General features: G+C 41.4%; 1 protein-coding gene across 4 annotated transcripts; it reads right to left on the reverse strand.

Moving 5' to 3' along the window:
• Positions 1-464: 464 nt before the first annotated feature.
• On the reverse strand, positions 465-9675 carry LOC127780600 (phospholipase D delta-like). 4 transcript variants are annotated; one of them, XM_052307522.1, is made up of 13 exons: positions 9558-9675; positions 8049-8111; positions 7742-7979; positions 6580-7624; positions 5955-6071; positions 4519-4713; positions 3854-4114; positions 3686-3754; positions 3390-3537; positions 2889-3037; positions 2577-2741; positions 2125-2322; positions 465-1318 (listed from the first exon to the last, which is right to left on the reverse strand). In XM_052307522.1, the coding sequence occupies exons 4-13, from the start codon at positions 7498-7500 to the stop codon at positions 1025-1027; spliced, it is 2517 nt and encodes an 838-aa protein (XP_052163482.1). In that variant the 5' UTR covers positions 7501-7624; positions 7742-7979; positions 8049-8111; positions 9558-9675; the 3' UTR covers positions 465-1024. The 4 variants fall into 4 exon arrangements, with proteins under 4 accessions (XP_052163482.1, XP_052163485.1, XP_052163483.1 ...); XM_052307525.1 differs by lacking the exon at positions 9558-9675 and having other exon boundaries at positions 7742-7974; positions 8049-8501; XM_052307523.1 differs by lacking the exon at positions 9558-9675 and having other exon boundaries at positions 6580-7643; positions 8049-8501.
• Between the last annotated feature and the right edge of the window lie 13320 nt (positions 9676-22995).

Below are 22995 nucleotides of genomic sequence, written 5' to 3' on the forward strand. Positions count from 1 at the left end.
TGTTTCACTTCGATTGTATGGCCCACATAAAAAAAATTCTCTCAATCACATGCATCCATTTTTTAGTCGCTAAGTTCGACTCATATTTTTTGTCGATTTTTTGCTCTGAGACATATCAGTTGATTGTCGCAATATGTTGTCTTCGGTCTTTTAGAGTACAGTTCTTTACTCACACTGGAGATGGTCTTAAGAGATATGCATACATCATAGTATTAGTAAGGTGAATTCGGATTAGGTGCAGTTGCAGTAGATACCATAATGTACTTAAAAATTTGGTGTAAAATTTGGTACCTCTTGGTACTCCTCGTAATACCGAAATACCCAGAGGTACCAAATTTACAATAGAAAAAATGGTACCTCCTCAAGGACCATAAAATTGCTCATAAAAGAATGTTGTCAGGTAATTTTTAACAACTGTCAGTCGTTTGTGAATGTGTTCTGAAAATGTTTGGGGGATAACTAGAATGAAAATCAATTTTGAGTGACTCGACAGAACTTTGCAGTAGATAGATGCCACCCAATTATGGTCATAATGTGTTCACTAAAAATGTGCAACTCTCTTGCCTATGTGCTAAAAAATTATGGTCACATGACATCGCGCCAAAAAGTTTGGTTATATTGCTCAATACCAAACAGCCTTGAAGAGATAATTTTTCTCGTACATTTTGAGAGAAAGTAATGTAATGCTTCCGAGGCATTCCAATAAATTCTTGAATCATGTGCCACCAAGAATTTTGTTTTTAAGCTAACCGACTGTCTGAATGAAGGGAAGGTGCCTTTTACAACAAACTAAATGCAAGAACAGATGTATTTGCATCCAGCCAGAGATGATTATAATTGAAATCCTATTATACATACTGCATATGCAGCAGTCGAACTGCAGTACTCTATAACAGCAATGTGTGGAACTGGTATCAAGCAGTCTCTCTTTCATGTACAAACAAAAAGCTTCACGCCCCAAAATGATTCTTTTCAAAGTATTAGTGGTAGTTGCCACATCTAGCTTGTTCATGCTCCAGCCAATTCAAGTTGTCAATGCATTTGGAAGAGAAGAGTGTGTGCCGAGCACCTTGCCACCGACATCCGGGAAGCACTCGTACCCATGCACCGGACCAACCCTACCATCCCGTTCAACATTGATGGGGTACCTCATGAGGTGCCCCCGCATGTTCACCATCTCCGGTGATACGTAGCGCGCCCAGTTCTCTTCTGCCATTTCATTCACCTGCCGGACGCACTCCACGGAATGAGGCCAACGGAAGCACTCCTCCACTGTACCCAGGTGCTCCGCCCACAGCGACATCCTGTACCCGTACACCTGAAAAATGAACAGTTTTGAAGTGCGAGGTTACAAGCTGGAGCAGCAGGTAATTAAATATTGAAGTCTTTTAAAAATGATCTTTAATGGTGGTAGAATTAATCAAAACCATGCATCATTTCCAATCCAATGGATCATATCTATTTATATATTCCTTCCGTCCCATAATATAAGGGATCATTCCATTTTGGGTAAGATTAAGGATAGAATAAAAGGACTAAAATACCCCTATTAAATGTGATTTTGGTTGTGGGTAGGTATTCTATAAAATGTGATTTTGGTTGTGGGTAGGTAGTTGGAGGTTAAAATAGGTAGAAATTTGAATTGGAGTTGATGGATGTGAGCATACCAAAATCCCTTATATTGTGGGACGAGTAGAAGGGGTAAAATCCCTTATACTATGGTACGGAGCGAGTACTACCACTACCACCTCAACTATTAGTAGTAGATTTTTTTTCTAATGATAGTAAAACTAATAAATCAATGATTCAAAACTTGATATCACTACTACTAGTTGTTTTTTTATGCAAAAGTTACAGAGACTCTACCTTTTAACCATTGTATTAATTGTGGGTGAAGAACATATAAAGCCAAAAGGGGCCGAGAATAGAATGATAGGAAGGAGGTGAAACAAAACGGAAGAGGAAGACAAAAGAAATAATACTGGTGGTAATACTAATACTGGTGATCATACTACTAATAGTGATAATACAGGCAGTAGAATACTACCAATAGAGATCACTATAAAGGTGCTTGTAGGTATTATGTAAAGGTTTAATTGGTGAGGAAAATGAACAGTAGCATGCCTGTCCTCGTGGAGCTTTCTTGCGTCCTGCCCAGCTGTAGTGAGGCTGGTAGGCGCCCATAGCGATCTCAGTGTCCCTTGAGCCATCCATGGACCTCTGATTTATGTTGGCTGATCCTATGAGCACATACTCATCATCGACAATCATCCCCTTGGAGTGCACGTAGATCATGAATCGCTTGAACTTTTGGACCAGGCGCTAGAGAGTAAAAGAAAGGAATTACTTTCTCCGTTTCATAATGCAAAACTTTCTAGCATTGCCCACATTCATATAGATGTTAATGAATCTAGGCATATATATGTGTCTAGATTCATTAACATCTATATGAATATGGACAATGCTAGAAAGTCTTACGATATGAAACAGAGGGAGTAATTGTTTATTTTCCAGCAAAGCACATCGAATGTGCTTAGCTTGATATGCTTATCGGAGAAAGAAGAAAATATTACTACCTGTGGGGAATTCTCATTGGATTGGCTTGTTGTAGATACGTCATTTGAGACTTCACGCTTACCAAGACAGTAGAAGTTAAGGTAATCCTGTGGATGCGTATCATGTAACCCCTCCTTCTGTAGTGCTTCTGCGACAATCTTGTACATCATGGACATTGTTTGTCCCTAGATGAGATTAAACAGAAGCAGCAAGACATAAGGTAGAATGCATAATCAATCATGATTCATTCAATATCTTAAAATCAAAATGTGTGATGCATTTCCCAAAATATCTCAAGATGAAGCCATGATATATAATGATGTGGAACAAACCTGCCAAAAGAGGATCTCCTGCATAGCAGCAGTTGTTGGATTACCCTCGGGCCACATTGGTATAACAATGTAAGCTGCAAATCTTTCCCTAGCTTTAATCTTTCTTGCAATCTTTATGGCCAATTCGATCGGTATCAAATTCTCTGCACCTGTAAATACAAGATTATTCAAAAGCGGGATTCATGGTTGTATCCACGATTTAAGGAATAAATCACATGCTAGATACTAATGAGGTAGCTTTCTTTAATCTTTATCACCTGTTTCCAGCTATAGTCATGTTTGTTTTTCATTTCTCATTGCCCAGTAATTGCTACAGTAGATATGAAAAATAAACCAAGTTTCCAGTATGGAAATCAGGAGCATGCTTTACTACAAAATCCAAATGCATGTTCTAGTGTACAAGGTATTGTGAGGCAAATATAAAGTTTGTTTTATATGGGAGGCAGTGCACATAGCAATAAGAAAAGAAAACAATAGCATGGCTGATAGTCAACTTGTTACCTGCACTTCTATTTGAAGACCAGTAGTATGAAGATCCAATAAAATATTGATTTTCAATGTAGATATAGTGTTGTGCAGATCTGATAGCTTTCACATATGCATTATGTATGCTCTTGTCTATCTGCAGATTTTTCGCGCAGACAAGATTCTGCACAAATACAATCACCTCATTGCTAGGAGCCAAGGACACACCTTTTGATAGAAAACTTACATTTTTAATGTTGAAAGAAATCCCAGGAAGTTCACATGTAAAATTGTAATGCATTGTTATTTTGAACCTGGGAAACAGGCAGTACCTGTGACTCAGCCTCCTGAACAAGTTTAGGGAACCCTTTTACTGATCCTGAATCAATGGACCGGAATATCTAGCGACGAGTAAAGTAAAGAACAATTTATTAGACTAAAATTGCCGTAGTAATTGCAAGGAGATGGTAGATATTTGATGATTGGATAAATTGTAGTACCTGTACATGCCAGTTTTCTGGATCATCTTGTTCACAAACACGTGCATTTAACTCATCTGCAGAGGGGGAGACAATCCACGACATCCGGTTTATTTTTACCAAGGTATCATGGTGCCAACTTACAGCTCTTCTAACGCTGACTTTCCATTTTGCAGATTTTCTCCATCTCTGTTCAAAGTTTGTAAGTATATCATAGGCAGCTGGACCCTCAATCTTGCAATGTAAATCATGCCATGGTTGTCTAGGCCCAGACTTATTAACCTGCGAATGAAAGAATGATGTTCTAAATTTTAGCAGGTTCATGTCTCATTTATAGTTTTAGAAAGGAAAAAAGCCTTCAGCCCCTAAACTAAAAAATAGTCCACAAGGAGAAACCACAATAGTGCAGAACTGCAGATAGTATGACTGTATGATCATGATGTGTCCTTGAGCACTCAGAAGAGGTGTTGGTTTTTATGGAAAATACTATAGTTGATGGGAATTGTGAGGTTAGCTCTGGCCAGGGTGATATTTGGCCCAACGTTAGAAGTTTGGGATGAGACGATTCTTGAGTTCAAGGTTTAAATGGACTTTGCCCACAGTTAAAGGGCCGATGGTGGACATTCCCCTTTAGAAATAATGTAGGAGAATCTCTAGAAGGAAAACTAGAGTGTTAGAGAATTTACTTGGAATGTGGGATTATGGAAATCATCCTTGAAGACGGTGTCAAGATCCTTGAAGAGCCTGTGTTCAGGTGTATCATATCTGCCATCACATAAGTCTAGGCCACCGATAAAAGCAGTTATTTTTCTATTGTTCCCTATGACTTGGGTGTCAACAATGACACATTTCTGATGGTGCGTAAACAAAGTTCCTACAACCTGGAAAAGAAAATTTGGTGAGATGCAGTACATTAAGCAACTAAGCATTGTTAGAAATTTAGTTGCATCCATGAAAGCTTTATTAACCAGTAACTTCATTGTAATTATTGTTCACTGCATCAAATTCAACGGATAGAATGTATTAGAAGTACAAATGCAGCATGCTCTTATATAAGTCAATAGTTCACCTGGACTTTTCCAGACAATCAGAAATATGAGGAGAATTGCTAATTTATTCGACAGAAGTTTAATGAAGAGCATGGCAGTTGGCATAAGGGGTAGTAATAGGCTTTAATGTTTATAACACACCTAAAATTAGGTTTTTCTCCTAATATAAATATTTCTGAATTAGAAATAACACTGTAGCAATTTTTTTCAAGTAATTTACAAATGAAAAATTACTAATTATCTCCTTTCAATATCAAATAAGAAAAGAAGAACATCATTATACATGAAAGGAATATTTTGCATCATTTTCGGTCAAAAAAAGGAATATTACATCATGTGCATGAATTAAATTCATTAGAATCTTGTCAAGTATGACAGCAAACATTCTCTATGTATAGGCATGTACACATTTTTAAGTTTCCAAAAGATGATACTTAAGAAGCTAGGAGATATAGACAAGGAGCAAAAATCAAGAGAACAAGAACGATTACTCAATCTATACTTTCTATATAGTTGGTACCCACTAACTCCTAAAGCTCAAGATGTAAGTGTGCCACATCATCACCCACTAGCAATTATTATCTAAAGTATTTTAGATCTCTCACAAACATGATATATCATTTGTAATTTAGTTTGTATTTTTAGAACTTAGCACGTAAGCAATGTCAAATCACCATCTTCACATGATTTAAACATATACGTCTATCATTTTTGTAATGTATAACATACATTCATCCACATATCCCGCAGCAAAGCATGGGGTATCAACTAGTATGTACTCTCTCCGTCCGTGGATATAAGGGATTTTGACTTTTTGCTTGTACCATTTGACCATTCGTCTTATTCAAAATTTTTTGGAATTATTATTATTTTTATTTGTGACTTACTTTATTATCCAAAGTACTTTAAGCACAACTTTTTGTTTTTTATATTTGCACAAATTTTTTGAATAAGATGAGTGGTCAAACCGTTACACGTGAATAGTGAAAATCCCTTATATTCTCGGACAGAGGGAGTATAAATAAGTATAACTGTTCTGCCACCAAAATGGAAGGGAGCAAATAACATCCCACCTGTTGCTTAAAAATGCTAAGTTTGTTGCTAGCGTAGCGAGGAGCCAACACACAATGGACACCAGAATGCCTGAAAAACTTCCGAGCTTCCTCGTCATGTGTATGCATGAGTCCATCCTGCATTCAACCTACATCATTTCCATCAGACTACTCTTTCCTAAAGAAAACAGCATTCAAACAAATGCATTTGCAGTAAGGATTTTGTTCATCAAGATTTATCTCATAAACAATTTTATATAAGTTGAGCTACAATAACAACCGAAACATAAAGGAGTACTTTGGATATTTAGCTTCTCAGCAGTCCTACCAAAGCTCCCATGACACCAGTACCAAGAGGGAAGATATTACCTACCATTTATTTTTCCCACCCTTTTCAGTTTATATTTTCAGCACTCACCACCTTTTTATTATTAATGTAGTAGCATGTAGAGATATTAGATAAGCACTTTTAGCTTTATAATCATTGTCCCTTTGTCAAAAGCATGTATTCTACTAGCATAATAACCAAAAATGGAAGGTCACAACACTTCAAAACGCAGAGTAAATTTCATATATAGCCATTTTCATAGCATGAGGAAATCAAGATGATAAAGGGGTAAAATAGATAATTCGGAATGCAGCCTACCGTTTTCAAGAGAAATTTGTCATGTGATGTTTTGTCATCCCAAAGTAACACAATAACACGGACCCCCTCCTGAACCTTGGATTTCAAAAGCCCCCCAAGGGTTGGTGGGCTTCCATTGGGCACAGGTTTTGTTGATTCCCTTACCAGCTTGACAGGGTGATACAACGACCAACCAATTATATAAATAAGGTGATGAGCCTCAGCAATTGCATGGCAAATGTCTTCCCAACATTTATTTTGTTCGTATACTCTTCCACCATCAATTTCAATTTTAGGACAAAAGTCATCAGGAATATGGGCATCTTGATATAGAGTGACCATACCACCCTTTCGAAGAGGAAAATAAGCATTTGGCACACCAATACTCTGACAACCGTCAGAACCAACTCCATCTTTGTACAATGGATTCTGCTCAATTGGCTTGTACTGGATAGACAAATGAAGTTCAGGAGATGCCTTCATAGGATTACTATACTGACCAGATATTGGAAACCAACCACTGACGGTATCACCTGGTGTGATGTTTTCAACTGGTACTGAAGCCACGCCTATAAGTTCTGCTCCAAAAACATCATTGTCTTTTACATGAAACTCAACTCTGCTAACAGAATGGGCAACCTGAACATAAAAATGTTCATCCCATTTAGGATTCTCTGAGTTTGCAATGACTCGAGTTTGTGCCACTGTTGCTCCTGAGAGGCAAACCGAAACATATGGATCACTAGTAATGATCTTCCTCACGTCTGTATGTGGATCAGACTTCCCACACTCAGTACTACAAGCGCCGTAGCCAGTGAAGCATTTTCGCATCCTTTCAGTCATAAGATCCATATTGGGAAGACATTTTGCTTCCACTATCTGTATGTCCAAATCTCCATGCAAGAGCATACTAGTACCTGATTCAGCTGAGTGTTTCCCCATTGTACTGATTTATGATGATAAAATCCACCAAATAATAAAGTAAACCAGAAGCTAAACCACCATTATCCTGGAGAACACATCCTTTGCCAGGCAAATCACAATGTAGGGTGCTGCAGAATGATACCTGGAGAATATGACAAGAACTGTAAAATATGAGTCCGTAATAGCATGAGAAATAATCATATACGAGATCTATAATTTGTACCACAAAGACCTTGAACCCATAATAGGGACATTGTACCTGATTCTAATTGTATGTTTTTTAATCAAATTCTTGACTGGAGATCAAAGCAGACCTCCTCGCTGAGTCGGGAACATATGCATTTGCTGCTGGATCAAAAAGTGAAGACGATTCCCCAGGCTTCACCTGACAGCAGAGCTCTCTTCCCCATCCACTTTATTCTGTATGTCTAAGCCTCTCAACTTCACATTGGCTTCCAACTCCAACTTGCAGATAAAAACCTTATACAAGTCCTGTTCTGTATGACATCCATACATTAGTAGGAAGAATCTGGTTATAAAATGTCAGGAAGCAAAAGCACACATACAATATATTTAGCCTCCTCCGGTGAGGAGCATAGGCTGGGGAGAAGGCTGTTGTACCGCCAGATCTGCAGACCAGAAAAAAAAGAGATGAAGATGGAGAGAGTAGAGGCGAGGGATGATGAAAGAGAGAGATGGAAAGCGCAAGGGGCATTTTGTTCATTTGCCATTTTCTCAACCTTTTATCTTTACTATTAATAAACAACAGAGTGTTGGTTGTGGTCCATTCACCTCTCCACCACTAATAACCGTAGCAAGCCAACCTCCCGGTTTTCTTGGTTGTCCGCTGACGTTGTGTAAAAATAGCTGATTTACTAACAATTGATTAAGGCTAGTCTCCCTTTACATTTGAATCAGATCAATACCCCTTTAATTTTTCATCAAACCCATGCATGATAATGCTGCAGCTCTAGGCAACATCATAGACTCCAATCCGAGTATTATTACTTCTCAATTTGCAGAAGAATTTTAAAAAAAAACACTTCAATAGCTAAATCCAAAGAAAGATGGAAATTAAGTGGTCCAAAATGCAATTCTTCTGATCTAACTGACATCAAAATATTCCAGTGGGTTTATGACGCCAACATCCCCACAATTTGGAAGGGGGAAAATAGGGAAAATGAGGAAATTTGGATGCTGAATGTTTGATCAAACAACATGGAAGGTGGATGCGATCTGCCAAAACAGGATGGTATAAAAGCAATTGGACCCCTGACGACTTCTTTTGTACCTATGGAGGCCAGAAGGCTACTAGCTATTGAAGCAGATCTATTGTGTTATGTAACTCTTTCTCCAATAAACTCAATTTTCCTTCAAATAGTTTATCTGCCAGGTTTAATGCTTTGGCTTCCTATGTGCAGAGAATACAGCATGCATGAAGTCGTACAACACTTGACAGCAATTGGCACCCTTTGAGACAATGCAAAATAGACTTGACAAATTATAAAATACAACACTGCTAGAAAAATATATTATAGCGTGGTGAGATGTAGACTGTTTACCATTTTCTTGAGCAATGAAAGCTTGCTACTCCACATTCCATAGTCAATTTATCAAAAGCACATAAAAGATGCATCAAATTCTTTTCTTGAACAAAAACAATAGCCTAAGCTACATCAAGAACCCTCACAAAAAATGGTTGAGCATGAATTAACCGGTCCCTAGAGGTAAACAAATCCTCTAACGTCTTCTGGTAGCAATAAACAAGATAACATATACGATTATCTTTTAAAAAAATTAACACGCTCTAATCGTCACAATGCATCAGTAATAACAGAAGAATCTCCAATCTCATATCTCCAAGGCTAACCACTACAATCCATGGATACAAACCAATGACGCAAGTTGGCCTGCCCGTAAACTAATCTACATCATCTCTAACCCAACACAGGAGTAAGAACTAACATCAAATCAAATCCAATGCGAAAGCAATGCAGCACATCGGGGACGGGTTAAAATTAAGAAATGGGGGGGGGGGGGGGGGGGGGTAAAAATTTGGGGGCTAGGGTTCTTACAGAAGCGGAGTAATAACTAATAACCCGCGCGATGTGCTTCCTCTCATACCCCATCGACCCATCCATGGCGCGCGGAGGGAGGAGAGCTCGCGGCCTCGGCGAAGCACGACGGTGCACCAGCGTGGCGTGCGGCGGCGAGGAGGCAGCGCTCCGGGTAAGCTCGGCGATTCGTAGGTGGGCCCGGTTTGGGCCTAGTCCACTGGGGCCCAGATGGTAGTTGTCGACAATGGTGGTCTTGGCTCGCAAAGCTGGACCGGGACGGTTGCATGTACGGATCGGCCCAGCCCATCCCCGCGCGCCTTTTTTTTCATACTTTTTTTTTTCCGATTTTGGCGCCTTCGGACTCTTTTTTTTTTTCCGTTTCTTTCTGATTTTTTTTTTCAATCTTTCGCACACCTCTTTACAAATGTAGATTTGTAAGTTTGTAATCTTGACTTGAAAGTTTTCAAATTTGAGTTGAAAGTTTTTAAATCTGGGTTGAAAGTTTTCAAATCTGGGTTAAAAGTTTTAAATTTGAGTTGAAAATTTTTCAAATTTGACATGAAAAGTTGAAAGTTTTTCAAATTTGAGATGAGAAGTTGAAAGTTTTCAAATCTAGGTTGAAAGTTTCCAAATTTGGGAGGAAAGTTTTCAAATTTTGACTTCACGTATAGATTTATTTTTCAACCTGTTACTTAAAAAATTCTTCAGAAAAAAACATAAATCTTACCTTAATTATCGTCATTATCTGACACTAACCGGATTAGTTAGTTTAGATGAATGCGTCTCTGGAAAGAAAATTCTGGAAAAAAAAAGAAAAGCTCACGGGACACAGATCCACACGGTGACGAGGGCCTGCCACGTGGCACATGTGTGACTTAGAGAAGTCGCGCGTACGCGCTAATTATCAAAACCGATGTCATAGAGGCACTGCCCCATTTTTCCGTTTAGGTGTAAGTCCACTTTAACTCCCTCACATACTGCTCCAATCTTACCCCTTAACTGCAACACCAGATATATTGCAATTTGACTTCCTCAACGGTTTTGAGAGCGGTTTTTGCTGACGTGGCTCATTGGCTTGGTCAACCCTTGCTGACGTGGCAACCCAGTCACAACGTAGAAGTGGGCCACATGTAAGTGACTGGAGAGAAAAAATACTATGGCCCACTTGTCATACTTCCTCTCTGTCTCTCTTCCTACCCTCTCCCCCATCAACAGTGGTGAGGAAGGAGCGGTGGCAGTGGCCTGAGGCGGTGGGCGGCGGTGGTAACCATCGATGCCGAACAGAGGATTGTACTGTCTTAGCAGTCAAATTGCACCGGTTTTAATAGCTAGGGCCAAGATACTGGTATTCCGGTTGAAAGATACGAATTAGATTGGAGAGAGAGTCAAAGTGGACTTATTTTGCTTATGCATATGTTAATCCGAACCGCATATTAACAACAAAAAGAAATTTATGGGTAAGACTTGTATATACATGTTTCTAGTGTCCGATGTGTAAAATAAACTTCGATAAAGAAACTACAAAATCAAAAAAATTAAGTTATAAATTTAAAATTCGGCTAGCATAAGCGATACTATGGGGCTATGCATTTATTGCAGTTGACTCAAATTCTGTATTCTGCTGTTGACTTGGCATGTTGCAAACGGCGATGCAACATTTCTCTGTTTTTCTTTTTCGACAACACTTATCCATTTTTTCCCTCTCCGATTTATCAAAGGACGGAACTCTTCGTTATAGCAAAGCAACAGAACACATGAAAATAATAGATAGAGAGAAGAATATGCGGTATATATAGTTATGAATATTCTGACGAAGCTGTATTTCGTTCACTTGTATAAATAGGTCATATTTTTGCTGTTTGACACTTTGTGATGTTCTCAATAAAATGGTACTTCCTCACATAAAATAATGAATGCCGCTAACTTAAACTAATTGTCACTAGTACAGATCCGGCCCTCTGTGACGGGCGAACATATGCCTAGACTTTTTGGGCCGTCAGAACGAAGTCATCTCAATCAGGCTTAAAAATACTCCGTTGTAAATGTACTCGTACAGACATAATCGGGGCCCAAGTACATATAGCCCGTCACCAATGACACTCATCTGTGACGGGCTCAAAGTTAGGCCCGATTGAGATGACCTCCACTATCTCAATCGGGCCCAGATACTGAGCCCGCCACAGATGAGTGTCATCGGTGACGGGCTCCAAAAAAGGCCCGATTGAGATGGCCTTAATGCCCGTCACCGATGACTCTTATCGGTGTCGGGCTTTTATTTATGCCCGTTAGAGATGACTGTCCGCCCGTTAGAGATGTCGTATCTTTGGCCCGATTGAGATATATTTTGCACACTATAAATAGTCCACCCGACTGTTGTCTGAAGCTATCCCACTGTTCACTATTTTGGTGGGAGATTGAAGGAGGCGAATTTTTGACATTTTTTTTCCAAAGAAGAACAGGAAAAATCATAAAAGTAAGTAAAAAGGTATTGATAATTTCTTATTAATTGAGTAGTATGTTAACTAATATTTTGTTCATTTTTCAGCGATGGATCGAAGTTGGATGTACACAACTAGCTTGATGCGTCAGTACAAGGATTATAGAGATGGCATATTAAGTTTTATGAAAGCCGCGGAGGAGGATAGGATAAGAAGAAATGACAAGTGCATGTGTTGTCCATGTAGCGATTGCAGGAATGAGATTTTGTGGGAAGATGAAAAGGAAGTACACGCTCACTTGATATGCCGGGGATTCATCGAGAGTTACACATGTTGGGTGAAGCATGGAGAGCAAGATCCAGATACTGATGGTGTAGCTGCAGACGGAAGTGGTGCAGACAATCATGAAGAAGGAGATGAAGAAGAGCATAACATGTTTGTCCCATCTCCATTGGACGGTGAAATGGTTGATGTGGACCCTGATCTGCTGCAAGACATGTTACGTGACGTTGATGACCCAGCTATGAACGAGAGAGAATCCATGAAGTTCAGCAGGTTGGTCAGTGACTCGAAGACTCCTCTATACGCCGGATGCAAGCCAAAGCACACCAAATTGTCAGCAACACTAGACCTAATGAAGTTGAAGGCTAGTAGTGGATGGACAGACAAGAGTTTTACAGAACTTTTGGGAATACTGAAGGACATGCTTTCTCAGGAGAACACATTGCCCGAGACGACATATGAAGCAAAACAGGTTATGCGTCCCCTAGGGTTAGAGCTCCGGAGAATTCACGCATATCCAAACGACTACATATTGTACCACAAGCAATACGCAGACTTAGATGCTTGTCCTGTCTACAAGGCTTCTCGATACAAGCGAAAAAAGAGCGCGGGGAAGGAAAAGAAGTCAAAGCGGGGTGGTCCGGTGAAGGTTGTGTGGTATCTACCAATCATTGATCGTTTCAAGAGAATATTTGCCAACCCCAACGAAGCAAAGTTAGTACGTTGGCATGCCATAGAGAGAAGGAATGACGGTTTGCTAAGACACCCTGCGGATTCGATTCAATGGAGGAATATCGATCGAAAGCACAAAGACTTTGCTGCCGACCCCAGAAACATGAGGATATGTTTGTGTACGGATGGCATGAATCCTTTCGGAGACATGAGCAGTTCTCACAGCACTTGGCCAGTTCTTATTGCGAACTATAACCTCCCGTTATGGTTGTGCTTCAAAAGGAAATATATTATGTTGTGCTTGTTAATCCATGGTCCGAGACAACCCGGCAATGATATCGATGACCATGAAATTCTGTGGAAAGAGGGTGTGGAAACTTGGGATGAATATGGTCAGGATAACTTCACGCTACGAGTTCTATTGTTCTGCACCATTGATGTCCTACACTGGGTAATATTTCTGGACAAACCGTGAAAGGAAAGAAGGCATGCTCTGACTGTATGGAACATACACGTAGTAGGTGGCTGAAGAAATCAAGAAATATGGTTTACATGGGTCATAGGAGATGGCTCCCCCTAAGGCATGCCTTTAGAAGAAAGAAGAAAATTTTCAATGGTAAGAAAGAACTTGGGTATGCCCCTGAGGATTTGTCCGGAGATCAGGTATACAACATGGTGAAGGACATTACTAATGAGTTTAGGAAGAAAAGAAAACATAGCAAGGAGGACAAGAAGAGGATGTGGAAAAAAATCCATATTTTGGCGGCTACCTTACTGGAAAGATCTTGAGGTCCGTCATTGCATTGATCTGATGTACGTAGAGAAGAATGTGTGCGATAGCTTGCTGGGGCTATTGCTGAATATGCCTGGCAAGACAAAGGACGGGTTGAATGCGTGTCTTGATCTACAGGAGATGAACATTCGTAGTGAACTTCAGCTTGTTACGGATGAGAAGACAGGAAGAGTGTACCTCCCACCAGCTTGCCACACATTGTCGAATGATGAGAAGATCGCAATGCTATCATGTCTGGTAGATATTAAAGTTCCTTCGGGCTATTGCGTGAGAATAAGTACGTACGTTAAATTGGAGGATCTAAAACTGGTTGGAATGAAGTCTCACGATTACCACATGCTAATCATAAAGATATTGCCAGTTGCTATCAGAGGCATTCTACCACCACAAGTCCGTCACACGATCCAACGGCTTTGTGCCTTCTTCAATGTAATCGGTCAGAAGATTATAGATCCAGAAGACCTAGATGGGTTGCAAGCCGATATTGTCAGTACCCTATGTCACTTGGAGATGTATTTTCCACTGGCTTTGTTCAATATCATGGTTCATCTCACTGTTCACCCAGTGAAGCAAACAAAAATATATGGGCCAGCTTTTATGAGAAAAATGTGGTCGTTCGAGAGGTACATGGGAATTCTGAAGTCGTACGTTCGGAACAGAGCAAAACCAGAGGGGAGCATCATTGAAGGTTACACGACCGAGGAGGCCATTGAGTTCTGTATCGATTACATGGCCGAGATTGATCCTATCGGAGTTCCTGCATCTCGCCACGAAGGAAGGTTGCAGGTGTCGGCACAACTGGCAGAAAAAGAATTGTTTCCAATCAAGCTTCGTACGTGCAGGCTCATTTCGCAGTGCTGCAACATATGGCTGAAGTAACCCCATACTTTGATGAGCATTTAGCGAAGGTCCGACAGGACAATATTGGTCGATCAAATATTTGGATCAACAGAGAACATGGTTCTCGCTTCAACGAATGGTTCAAGGATCGTGTAGCAAGGTCGACCGATGGCGCAAGTGAGATATTACAAAGTTTGGCAAGGGGTCCATCTTGGGATGTTGAGACATGGCAAGGGTACGATATCAATGGATACACATTTTACACCGTCACACAAGATGAGAAAAGCATAGTGCAAAACAGTGGAGTCCATATAGATGCATATCAGGATCAGGCTGGATCAAGCACATACTACGGCCGCATAGAGCAGATATGGGAGCTGAACTACCTGAACTTCAAAGTCCCGTTGTTTCATTGCAGTTGGGTGAATATCCACACTGGTGTCAAAGTCAACAAGGAAGGATTCGCCTTAGTGGACCTGGCTAAGGTTGGATACGCAGACCAACCATTCGTACTAGCGAAGCAGGTCGAACAGATTTTCTACATAAAAGACCCCACAAACAAGAAGATGCACATCATTAGGGATGGCAAGTGAAGAATTGTGGGGGTGGACAACGTCGTCGATGAAGAAGAATACAACAAGAATCTTCATGTGAGACCTCAAATCGACCTTGACGATGATCTCGAAGACGAAGTGGCGTACGTTCGTTCAGACCATTCGGAAGGCATATCACTGTAAATGAAGTCTTTGTAGTAATGCAATTTCCAAATTGGTATCAGTAATGATGTATTTAATTTGTATTGGAGCCTTAATGAATGAATTGCATATGTTTCATGCCATTCCAGTTAATTACGATTTAAAACTCTTTGAAGAAATGGATTTGTTAATATGTGGTTTTAAAAAATTGTTAGGAATTTTAAACTAGATGTGAGAAAGCTAACTTTCAATTATATGATTTTTAAAAATTAATAGGAATTTTAAACTATGTAAATAAGACATTTGTTAAAAAATAATAGGAATTTTAAACTATATGCGAGGAAGGCATTTGTTAATTATATGAATTTTAAATTATATGTGAGGAAGGCATTTGTTAATTATATGAATTTTAAAAAATTAATAGGAATTTTAAACTATGTAAATAAGACATTTTTAATTATATGTGATTATAAATTTTTGTATGACTTAAATATCAATTTTATAATTTTAACATCATTTTAAAACTATTTTAATAAGTTATCTGTGACGGGCTTTAGTACCATGCCCGATAGAGATGTAATCATCTCAATCGGGCTTAGTACTAATGCCCATCACAGATGAGTGTCATCCGTATTGGGCTTACAAATAGCGCCTGTTACGGATGAGTGTCATCCACATCGGGTATAGTACTTTGCCCGATAGAGATGAGGATTGACTAGGGTTTACTTAGTCAATCCTCATCCACAGGTCCTTACTCTCTCCGCCGCTACTGCCTCTCACTCTCTCTCACTTTCTCACTCTCTCAGATCCACCACCGCCGCTGCCACCTCCTCCTCCTCCATCGCCGCCGCCTCTCACTCTCTTAGATCCACCACCACCGCCGCCGCCTTCTCCTCCTCGACGCCGCTGCCGCCTTCTCCTCCTCGACGCCGCCGTCGCCCTCCCAATTCACCGACCGCGGCCTCCTCCTTCCTTGTCGTCCATGAGCCCTCATGGATCCGGCCTCCCTGACCGCTAGCGCCTCCTCCACGCCCAAGACCGCCGCCGCCGGCCTCCTCTCCAAGTACACGTCCTCCATGCCCAAGACCGCCGCCACCGGCCTCCGCTCCAAGTCCGCCGCCGCCGGCTTCCTCTCTGCCAAGTCCTCAAGATCGATGCCAAGTCCTCTCCAAGTCCGCCGGCTTCCTCTCCACCAAGTCTGCACACCGCCGCCTACAAGATCCAGAGGCCACGTCGACCCCGAGCCCAGCCGCCGTCGTCAACACCGACGTCGCCTCTTCTTCTCCCTGGTACGCATGTCCTCCCTCTTCTCCTTTGAAATGCCATGTGTGTAGATATTGGGATGCAGTGGGCTGTGATGCCATGTTGGGATGCAGTGGGCTGTGATGGAAATAATTTGTGATTTTTTGGGGGGAAATGCCATGTTGGGATGCAGCGGGCTGTGATGGAATTAATTTGTGATTTTTGGGGAAAATGCCATGTTGGGATGCAGTGGGCTGTGATGGAATTAATTTGTGATTTTTGGGGGAAATGCCATGTTGGGATGCTGTGGGCTATGATGGATGTATTTGTGATGAATGGCCAATGATGATTGCTCAAGAACAGACCCTATACACTTCTGATTTTTGGGTTTTTTCAATAAGAACAGACATTTGTTCATTTTTTTAGGGGGGGGGGGGGAGTGGTAGTATGGGATGTTTTGCAAAATGAATGCATTTTTGGGCCGGCCTCACTCTTGTTCTTGTTTATGTTTAAATGTGGGTTTTTAATGCATAAGAACAGACCGTATACACTTGTGATTTTTGGGTTTTTGTCAATAAGAACAGACCATCGACACTTGTTCATTTTTTTTTGGGAGGAGTGGCAGTATTGGATGTTTTGCAAAAATTGATGCATTTTTGGGCCGGCCTCACTCTTGTTCTTGTTTAGGTTTAAATGTGGGTTTTTAATGCATAAGAACAGACCCTATACACTTGTGATTTTTGGGTTTTGTCAATAAGAACAGACCATCTACTCTTGTTCATTTTTTTGGGAGGAGTGGCAGTAAGGGATGTTTTGCAAAAATGGATGCATTTTTGGGCCAGCCTCACTCTGGTTCTTGTTTAGGTTTAAATGTGGGGTTTTAACGCATAACAACAGACCATCTACACTTGTTCTTTTTGGGTTTTTTCAACAAGAACAGACCATCTACACTTGTTGTTTTTTTTAGGAAACAACATGAACAAAACTGAGGCCAAACTTATTATATGTCATGACTTGTGTACTATCGGCTGTTTTGAGTGATTTTGAGGGAAATGGGATGGATATGCATAGAACTGTTATTAAATGATGTTAGTGAAATTATGGCATTTAGGAGAATACAAAGTGTTCCGGTTGCCAAATCTAGTTTGGTCGGGTTACTGCCTGCACGGTACCGACCAAGACAAATTGGTAAACAGAACATTTCGTTCAAATAAGACGGCTAGAAATCTATTATCGTTACCAATATTCTAGATTGCTTTCAAGGTAATTTCTTTAGGGAACCCCATTCCCATAAATTCAGTATCCAAAGCTGGTTGTTGTATCTATGGGAAAGGGTTCCCTAATGAAATGATCTTGGACACAATCTAGGTGTTTGCTGACGATAACGTTAGGGATCTTGGATGCAATCTAAGGATAGGAAGGGTTTTGGTTGCCTGTGTGTTGTATCTGCGTCCGCCTCGTCAGCAGACATGTAGCATCCATGTTCCTCAAGGCCGGAGCAGACGGGATCTTGACCTCGACATCCGTATCCCACTAGAACTTGCTACCGTTGCCACTATCTAATGGTAGTGACATTGATAGCAAGTTGGAGTGGGATACTGATGTCGAGGTCGAGTTCCCAGCTGTTTCAGCCTTGTTGAGCATGGATGCTCGTGTTCCTTTGACGAGGCGAACGCAGGTAGGAGATAGAGGTATATCAAACCATCAGAGAATGTGTGTAGATGCAATTTTCTTTTTAAAAAATACTTCCCGTGCAACAGTCACATAGGACATGTCGCAGCAAGGCGAACCAATGTCGACGACTACTACTAGGACTACTTCGAGCCGGAATCCTAGGACCCAGAATTAGATTCCTAAGGAAGCCTACACTATAACAGAGGTGGACGATATTGGATATCCGACGGCTCCAACGAAAGCTGTCAAAAAGTTCCCTACGATATGCGGAGTCCTAGGGAGGCGGAACTTCACTATTCTGAAGGACCACATCTATCTGGTCCCTCAAGAAGAAAAAGAAGAGGCCTGGAGGCAGTTCAAGGAAAGCTTCCAATACCCTTTAGAGGCCAAGGTAGGACTCAAGCGGCAGGCTATCCGCAAGATGGGGAATTGTTGGAAAAATTTCAAGACAACGTTGGTCACGGAGTACGTCCTCAACCCAGCCCAGCCAGAACCATTTGGGAAATACCCATTCATCACATGAACCGTGTGGGATGAGCTCCATGCCACCAAATCAACGAAAGAGTCTCGGGCAAAAAGCCAGGCCTACCAGGATCTGCAGGTAAGGAACCTTCACCCGCACCGGTTTGGCACCGGAGCTTACACGGGGAAATAGGAAGAATGGGACAAGGAGGATGAAGCTGCAGCGGAATCTAACACCCCGTAAGTGCGTACTGATATCCTGGTCCAGCGGGCATGGAACTGCGCAAGGGCAAGGGTGAAGAAGAATAGTGACGGAACTCTTTTGTTCCCAAATCCCGAAGATCAAGCGGTGTACTAGAAAATCGTAAGTTGAACACATAGAATAAGTTTCATTATGTCGTATCTTATTCTTCATCTAACGCATCCTAACCGTACCCCAGGTCGAACTGAATGCAGAGAGACATGCCTCCCAAGAGGTCTGCTCACAAAGACGCGAGGATGGCATCCTCACGAAAGCGTTTGGAAACGAAGAACACCGTGGACGAACAAGGGGCATTGGCTCCAATGTTCCATGGAAGTTTGGGTTTCACCAATACGCGTGGCAGTACAAGAAGCACAAGCTTTCAAAGGCGTAGAAAACTGCACGCCTTAAGGACCAACTTCGGGTGGAGCTTAAAGAAGAGCTTAGAGAAGAGCTCACTGCCGAGCTCTTAGGTATGGAGGCTCAGGTGGAGGCACGCATCAGGGATAGGTCGACCGATGCCACTCCCGGTCCCATAGTACAAGTGAGCCCCACGCAGAGGCGTAGCAGCTGCACATCAACTGAGGCTCCGGCAGAATAGCCTAAAGGCCCCGCTGCGGTGGACCACATAACGGTAAAAACAACTTAAAAAGGCATATATTGTATTAGCACCACAATACATTGCAACATATTCTAAGGACACTTATGAATCTATCGCAGGAACCCACATCGTGTACCCTAGTCATTAGGGTGACACCAGGATCTGCAATTCCTGTCGCAGAGGGTCAAGCGTTCAAGCCTACCCCGGAGACCCAAGTGCATGGAGCGCAGCTGCTAGCCGGCAATGCCAAAGTTTAGGTGGACTTAGTGAAGCCCGATTGGGTTGGCTACACTATCCCGCACCCACCTAATGACGAGATTCTGACCCTTGGGGCTGCACGTGCGACCTTTATTCAATGGCCCAAGCACAACATTGAGATCAATATAACTCCAAGGCTAGCGCCAAGTTCTCGTCCACCGCCGATGCGTCCCCATCCAACTGTTGTATCTCTCCCTCCTGCCGTTGAAGAAAGATATGAAGATCTCCAATTACAGTATGATACAAATTTTGGGGTCGACGGTATGGAGGTCGACAGCAGGCCGCACCTCCCCCCTCCTGCCAAAAGGAGCAAGAGGGCGAAATCTTCTCCACCCAAGCTTGACACACGCAGAAAAGCTGCTGGAATGGGGAGAGGAAAAGGAAAGGTGCCATTAGCCCCAAAGAAGCTTGATCTTGACAAGGCGCCAATAGCTCAAAAGCCTCCGGCCGAATTCACATTGGGCATGCCATTGGTCGGAGACGATGCCTTATTCAAGAAGGGCCCTGCATGCAAGGAGTTGCACGGGTACTACATGGAGAAGTCCAATGCAAGGAGGAAGAATAGAGAGACCTCCATGTTGGGCCAGCATAATAGTCAGCCGTTCCTCGGGCCTTCTGCCTTCATCGCCGTAGACTTCAAAGATCTATGGGACCTCTACAGGGTGCGAGCGATCGACACCAACCTCCTTAAGTGCTATTCCTTGTAAGTATTTCTGGGTACGCGATATGGTAGTAACTGTCCATAAATTACGCTTACCCTGACTTTTGTCTTGCTCGTAGGTTAACCTGGAAGCATGTCCATCATATAGCACCCCATGTTGTTTTACTCGATCCAGCTGTCGTTAATGAGACAACGCTAAAAAACGACCGAGCCAACATGGTGGACTATATCAAGGACTGCTTATTTGCCCATCAAGACAAGGACTTCATTATGTGTGCCTACAATCAACAGTAAGCGTGTACCATACTTATACTCAAATGCGTGACACGTACAACTGTAGTATGTAACTGGCAATTTATTAATTTCGCAGGCGTCATTGGATTCTTCTGGTAATAACGCCGAAGTGGAGTTTGGTACACTACCTTAACTCCAATATCAATCCAAAAATATACGATTGGTCGGCCATCGAATCTGCCTTGAACGAGGCATGGGACCAATACGTGGCAAGTGGCGGGAGGCATAAGGATGGGCATCCCAAACTCGGTCACACAAAAGACTTCCCAATACGTCAACAAGTTGGCGACCAGTGCGGGTTCCATGTCTGCCATAACATGAGGAGCTTCGCAGACAAGGTGGCATTGCTCGACCCTGAGGTGTGTCCTTCAATTGTTTATACACACATAGGACGACAATTTTACAAGTATGTAGACTAACATGGCGCCGAACATGCAGGAAAAAATTTCAATGATTCTGGAAATCAACTTCGATATCATTAGAGAGGAGATAGCACAATTCATACTAGATGATCTCTTGTCACCAAAAGGGATGTTTAGAGTGAAGTCCTAGGTAGCTCGTATCGGAATGGCAGAACATTTGCAATGCATATGCGACAAACATTTGATTTTTGTAAATATTCTTTGTAATACAATTAAATTCTTTAGAGTAAAGTCCTAGGTAGCTCGTCTCTGTATATACTTGCATTTCTAATTACATATAAAATCTTTCCAATTTATAACTTTGTTTTGCAGGTTTTGATGCATGTCGGCGGGTTTGGAGAGAAAAATGGATGTGAATGACATATATGTGATGTGAATAAATGTGTTGTGATGGAATATAAATGTGAATGAGTTGTGAATTGGCTGTGAATGCATGTGTTGTGATGGAATATAAATGCTGTGATGCTGGGAATATAAATGCTATGATGCTGTGAATTGATTGTGAATGCTGTGATGCTGGGAATGGGGTTGCTGGGAATGGGACTATTGTTAACAACCAAATTTGGTAATATTAGCATCGGATCGAGGTGGAGTCGAAGCGGAGATTGATTCGAGAACAGAGTAAGAATCGGCTGAAGTCCAGATCGGCTACGATTAGGATCTGCTGGGTCTAAGTCGGACTAGGTAAGCCGAGGCAGCCGATTCCGACAGTATAATTTGGTGTATGACATCGGGTTGAATTGAGGTGCTTCAAGATGATTGCCGCACATGGATAGAGTCCTGAGAAGACAATTGTACCTATTAATTAGGATGTTTTATGTAACTTCCTTAGAGATATGTTTGGGCAAAAGTCTGCCGCAAAGACTTATGGTATCTTAGAGTTTGTTAGAGATAGTGGTCGTGTTCGGTATGGACATATCTTGTAATTCTCGGGTATTAATAGACCCCGAGCCCTATGTAATTTTTAACACACACGTTCAATACAATTTTGGAGCATCGCCACCATTTTGCTTTAGTTTTGTTTCGACGAGTTCTTGCTTTCGGGTTGAGCTGCATCGGTTCCGATTAGGTTAAATAGCGACGTTGTCTTAGATTATATAAGATATTTACTACTTTATGAAACATCCAGCGGCTTGATTGTCTAGATATTGTTCTTCTTTTCATACTTAATGATGCATTAGTTCAGTTTGATCTATTAAGTCGTGCTTAGAATATCAATCTCTAGCCTGTACTCTGGTTGCCTATTAGGGTAGTATCGGAGTTTCAGCCGATCTTATCTGATTTAACCATATTCGATCTATGTGCCTCAGTGACATGTTAAATTCGCCCATTATGTCAAGATCTTACTGCATTTAAGTATATTAAGCTTTTGTTTGGTATATTATACTTGTCTTGATATCTTTATATAGAGTAGTATCGGAGTATTAGCCAATACATGCTAGATCTATCTGATCGGCTATGCTATAAACATATATAATCCTGTTATTAATATATATTTCGGTCTAAGTGATTTATACTGTCTCGGCATGGTGACCGATCTATCCCAATTACCTGATTTAAGTATATATTAATATAAGAACTATAAATCGTTAATATCTACAGCCGATCGAATAGATTTAGTTCCTTACTGTCTATTTATAACCGCCGATCGATTTATATATGACATCGGCTCAAAGATAAATGATATGTCATCGGCACCTAGCCGATCGGCTATCATTTATAGATTTAACCACGAATTCTTTGTCTCTATTTCTTGTTGATTACAGGATCAAATCAACTGGCAACGCTCATATATTCGAAGGCGAGCTTTGGACCTACACTGGAGTTAAGCAGATCTCCCAGGCCTCGTCTTTTCTGTCAACAACTATATATATATGCTTC

Source organism: Oryza glaberrima, chromosome 7 (assembly GCF_000147395.1).
Source record: "Oryza glaberrima chromosome 7, OglaRS2, whole genome shotgun sequence".
In the NCBI taxonomy this organism is placed as follows: domain Eukaryota; kingdom Viridiplantae; phylum Streptophyta; class Magnoliopsida; order Poales; family Poaceae; genus Oryza; species Oryza glaberrima.